Source organism: Perca flavescens, chromosome 16 (assembly GCF_004354835.1).
Source record: "Perca flavescens isolate YP-PL-M2 chromosome 16, PFLA_1.0, whole genome shotgun sequence".
NCBI lineage: Eukaryota > Metazoa > Chordata > Actinopteri > Perciformes > Percidae > Perca > Perca flavescens.
The window spans coordinates 34490577-34496354 of record NC_041346.1 but is presented as its reverse complement, the minus strand read 5'-3'; the positions used below and the strand labels follow the sequence as shown (position 1 = coordinate 34496354).

At 39.5% G+C, this 5778-nt stretch overlaps 1 protein-coding gene across 2 annotated transcripts in view; it reads left to right on the top strand.

Annotated features, from left to right (window-relative positions):
• The window catches only part of slc31a1 (solute carrier family 31 member 1), a 17950-nt gene extending 12518 nt beyond the window's left edge, over positions 1–5432 (top strand). For both annotated transcript variants that reach the window (XM_028601742.1, XM_028601741.1), the window contains exons 3-6: positions 826–986; positions 1461–1533; positions 3188–3356; positions 4147–5432. In XM_028601742.1, coding sequence (XP_028457543.1) covers positions 828–986; positions 1461–1533; positions 3188–3356; positions 4147–4348 — 603 coding nt within the window. In that variant the 5' untranslated portion in view covers positions 826–827 and the 3' untranslated portion in view covers positions 4349–5432. The remainder of the gene's footprint in view (positions 1–825; positions 987–1460; positions 1534–3187; positions 3357–4146) is intronic.
• The last annotated feature ends 346 nt before the right edge of the window (positions 5433–5778 follow it).

Below are 5778 nucleotides of genomic sequence, written 5' to 3'. Positions count from 1 at the left end.
AGGGTTCTTCATCGGTCCGGCCGTCTGGTTATTAAGTTATGTTTAGTCATGGTCAGTAAACCTAACTTATTTGGGGTTATACCTGGTTTTTGAGTTAATATCATCTTAATGATGACTTATTTAGACTGCTGGTGAAGATGAGAGGCTGCTGATGACTGGTTGATGTTAACGTTGAGTCAGGATATAATAACCGTTAGACATGGTGAGATGCTTTAACCTGAATCAGACTCAGAGAGAGTAATATTAATAATATTAATGATATTAATGTTCCCTGTGAGACTGAATCAGTCTCAGAGAGAGTAATATTAATAATATTAATGATATTAATGTTCCCTGTGAGACTGAATCAGTCTCAGAGAGAGTAATATTAATAATATTAATGATATTAATGTTCCCTGTGAGACTGAATCGGACTCAGAGAGACTAATATTAATGATATTAATGATATTAATGTTCCCTGTGAGACTGAATCAGACTCAGAGAGAGTAATATTAATAATATTAATGATATTAATGTTCCCTGTGAGACTGAATCAGACTCAGAGAGACTAATATTAATGATATTAATGATATTAATGGTAGTAATGTAATGGGATGCTAACGGGAGGCTAGCAGCTTGGTAGCATCAGAATGGAGCCATAGGAGGTTCCAGTTCTGGAGAGAAGCTTACCCCCCCTTGGTTTTCATAGAAGAGAGATTAGTTTAAACTAGTTTAAACTAGTTTAAACTAGTTTAAAGGGTTAGGGGGTACCGAACCAACTGCCCTTAATGTGTAAATTGGACCGAACCAACTGCCCTTAATGTGTTAATGTGATGTTTGTTGCAGCCATGGACCACATGAACCACATGAACCACAGCGCCATGGCGATGGACCACGCCCACCACCAACACGTCACCGTGGCAACGCCCACAACCGGCCACGACCACGGGGGAGACCACGGGGGGGGAGGGGGGGACGGGGGGGACCATGGAGGACACGGGGGCATGGTGAGTAGACCTGGGTACCCTCACAGGGTCAGGAGGCAGGACACAGGCCTGATAAAGAGGAGCTAACACATGCTAACACATGCTAACACGCTAACGCTGTGGTTGCCTGATATATGGTGTCATACAGAGGAGCTAACACATGCTAACACGCTAACGCTGTGGTTGCCTGATATATGGTTTCATACAGAGGAGCTAACACGCTAACGTGCTAACGTTGTTGTTGCCTGATATATGGTGTCATACAGAGGAGCTAACACGCTAACATGATATGGTGTCATACAGAGGAGCTAACACATGCTAACGTGATATGGTGTCATACAGAGGAGCTAACACATGCTAACGTGCTAACGCTGTGGTGGCCTGATATATAGGATGGCATAAAGAGGAGCTAGCACGCTAACGTGCTAACGCTGTGGTTGCCTGATAAATGGTGTCATACAGAGGAGCTAACGTGCTAACGCTCTGGTTGCCTAGGCGATGACCTTCTACTTCGGCTACACCAACGTGGAGCTGCTGTTCACCGGGCTGCTCATCAACTCCCCCGGAGGTACTTCACACTACTACACCGTTATTAAATCAGTACTTCACACTACTACACCGTTATTAAATCAGTACTTCACACTACTACACCGTTATTAAATCAGTACTTCACACTACTACACCGTTATTAAATCAGTACTTCACACTACTACACCGTTATTAAATCAGTACTTCACACTACTACACCGTTATTAAATCAGTACTTCACATTACTACACCTTTATTAAATCAGTACTTCACATTACTACACCTTTATTAAATCAGTACTTCACACTACTACACCTTTATTAAATCAGTACTTCACACTACTACACCGTTATTAAATCAGTACTTCACACTACTACACGTTATTAAATCAGTACTACATTACTACACCGTTATTAAATCAGTACTTCACATTACTACACCTTTATTAAATCAGTACTTCACATTACTACACCGTTATTAAATCAGTACTTCACATTACTACACCGTTATTAAATCAGTACTTCACATTACTACACCTTTATTAAATCAGTACTTCACATTACTACACCTTTATTAAATCAGTACTTCACATTACTACACCTTTATTAAATCAGTACTTCACATTACTACACCTTTATTAAATCAGTACTTCACATTACTACACCTTTATTAAATCAGTACTTCACATTACTACACCTTTATTAAATCAGTACATTACTACACCGTTATTAAATCAGTACTTTACATTACTACACCTTTATTAAATCAGTACTTCACATTTACACCGTTATTAAATCAGTACTTTACATTTATTAATTAAATCAGTACTTTACATTACTACACCTTTATTAAATCAGTACTTCACATTACTACACCTTTATTAAATCAGTACTTCACACTACTACACCGTTATTAAATCAGTACTTTACATTACTACACCGTTATTAAATCAGTACTTCACATTACTACACCGTTATTAAATCAGTACTTCACATTACTACACCGTTATTAAATCAGTACTTTACATTACTACACCCTTATTAAATCAGTACTTCACATTACTACACCTTTATTAAATCAGTACTTCACACTACTACACCGTTATTAAATCAGTACTTTACATTACTACACCGTTATTAAATCAGTACTTCACATTAATATACCTTTATTAAATCAGTACTTCACACTACTACACCGTTATTAAATCAGTACTTCACACTACTACACCGTCATTAAATCATATTAAATCACATTCACACTACTACCTTTATTAAATCAGTACTTCACATTACTACACCTTTATTAAATCAGTACTTCACACTACTACACCGTTATTAAATCAGTACTTTACATTACTACACCTTTATTAAATCAGTACTTCACATTACTACACCTTTATTAAATCAGTACTTCACACTACTACACCTTTATTAAATCAGTACTTCACATTACTACACCCTTATTAAATCAGTACTTCACACTACTACACCTTTATTAAATCAGTACTTCACACTACTACACCTTTATTAAATCAGTACTTCACATTACTACACCTTTATTAAATCAGTACTTCACACTACTACACCGTTATTAAATCAGTACTTCACATTACTACACCTTTATTAAATCAGGCTCATATTTAATGTATGTTGTTAATCTCTTCCCCCCCCCCTCCCCTCCCCTGGTCCAATCAGAGATGGTGGGGGCGTGTATCGGAGTGTTCCTATTGGCTGTCCTGTACGAGGGGCTGAAGATGGGCCGAGAGTCTCTGCTGCGCCGTAGTCAGGTCAACGTCCGCTACAACTCGATGCCCCTCCCCGGGGCAGATGGTACGGTCCTCATGGAGACGCACAAGACCGTCGGGTACGTCGCTAACGCTAACGCTAACAACTACATTCAAGGTTCACTACAGCTTAGCTTTACCATAGCTGTAGCTTAGCTTTACCATAGCTGTAGCTTAGCTTTACCATAGCTGTAGCTTATCTTTACCATAGCTGTAACTTAGCTTTACCATAGCTGTAACTTAGCTTTACCATAGCTGTAACTTAGCTTTATCATAGCTGTAGCTTAGCTTTACCATAGCTGTAGCTTATCTTTACCATAGCTGTAACTTAGCTTTACCATAGCTGTAGCTTATCTTTACCATAGCTGTAACTTAGCTTTACCATAGCTGTAACTTAGCTTTACCATAGCTGTAGCTTATCTTTACCATAGCTGTAACTTAGCTTTACCATAGCTATAACTTAGCTTTATCATAGCTGTAGCTTAGCATTACCATAGCTGTAGCTTAGCTTTACCATAGCTGTAGCTTAGCTTTACCGTAGCGTAGCTTTTTATATCTGTGATATCAGCAGATTGTAGCTTCAGCAGGAAGAACATGCTAACTCTGAAGCTAATACTGTGGCTAGCTGAGTTAAAACACTGACATCTTGTAAAGAACAACATTATCTAAAATTATTACTAACACTAATGCTAACAGAGATGCTAACACTGATGCTAACACTGATGCTAACAGAGATGCTAACAGAGATGCTAACACTGATGCTAACACTGATGCTAACAGAGATGCTAACACTGATGCTAACAGAGATCCTAACACTGATGCTAACAGAGATGCTAACAGTAATGCTAAACCCTCATCTCGTCCTCTCAGGCAGCGGATGCTAAGCCCCGCCCACTTCCTGCAGACGCTGCTCCACATCCTGCAGGTGGTGGTGAGCTACTTCCTGATGCTCGTCTTCATGACCTACAACGCCTACCTCTGCATCGCCGTGGCAGCCGGCGCCGGCATGGGCTACTTCCTGTTCAGCTGGCGCAAGGCCGTGGTCGTCGACATCACCGAGCACTGCCACTAGCTAGCGCGCTAGTTAGCATCCGGTCTGAGGGGTCTGATTTCTGCTGATCACAATCAATAAAACGCTAACGTTAGCACGCTAGCCGGCCTGGAACTACAAATCCCAGAGCGTTAGCAGCAATTTGAGTTAGCGTAGGACACGAGACACTAAACACTAACGTCTGTAGTTAGCCGTTCGTACATACAAAGTTTTTTAGTTGTTTTTTGTGAACTCCTGTTGGTTGGCGAGCCAGCCAATCACAGCTCAGATCATCTCAGACGGTTCTGATTGGCCAAATCCTGTCAATCGGTCTTATTTCATTTTTAGTGCCAAGATGTTAGCGTCCGTAGCTTGTAGTTAGCATTGTTAGCATCTGATCAATCATAACATTGTAAACATTAGATTAGGAATGTTTTACACAAGTGTTCGTTTAGTTTTGATTTATTAAACTTATTAAAACTAACATTTTACTTTGAAATAACAAAATAATCTTCAGACAGTTTATATTTTAAGACTGTTCACAACATCCTCCTTACATTTCTTTTTTTAAGAACTCCCATTGGTCTGTGAGCCGGCCAATCAGAGCTTAGATGTTTTTAAAAAACATCACATTAATTGTCTTTGATTTTCAAAATAAAACAAACTTTTTCACAGTTTCAAAAAAATATATAAATCATCACGAAGCATTGAGTCGCTTCTTAAATCACAAACATTTCATGAATGAAATTCACTAAAATAACTTTTTAACCCGTTATGTTTTTGTTTTTGTGTTTTTGTGTTTTTGTCGCCACCGTCGGCCTTAACCCCGACACGCCACGCACTGCCTTAACGTGGCGGGACGTCCTGACGCAGACTGGAGGCCAGTGTTGATCTGTAGGGAAACTTATGAACTGTTTTAGAGTCTGAGACGGAGGTCCAGGGACAGAAGACCCTTAAAGTCAAACTTCTTTAAAGGGTTTCACCATGGACTCTGTCTCCATGTCTGAGTGTCTGATGGGACAAGTATTACACCAGAACCAGGCAGTAATATAACCCTACAGGACTAATGTTCAGCAGCAGTTAGAGTCCACTTAAACCCACCAGACTCCATGTAAATAATCAGGACTTTTATCAGCGTAAAACACACTTCATTCAAAGTGGACAGAAACTAAATAAAACTATCAAAAGCCGTCTTGGTTCATCTTTCCACTGTTCCAACAATCACCGCTCTGGTTTGGTTGAAATAAACCCTTAATTCACCCATTTACATGTGGAGATATGTTGGCTCTATACACACTAAAAGTCCTGATTATTTACATGGAGTCTGGTGGAGATATGCTGGCTCTATACACGTTAAAAGTCCTGATTATTAACATGGAGTCTGGTGGAGATATGCTGGCTCTATACACGCTAAAAGTCCTGATTATTTACATGGAGTCTGGTGGAGATATGCTGGCTCTATACACGCTAAA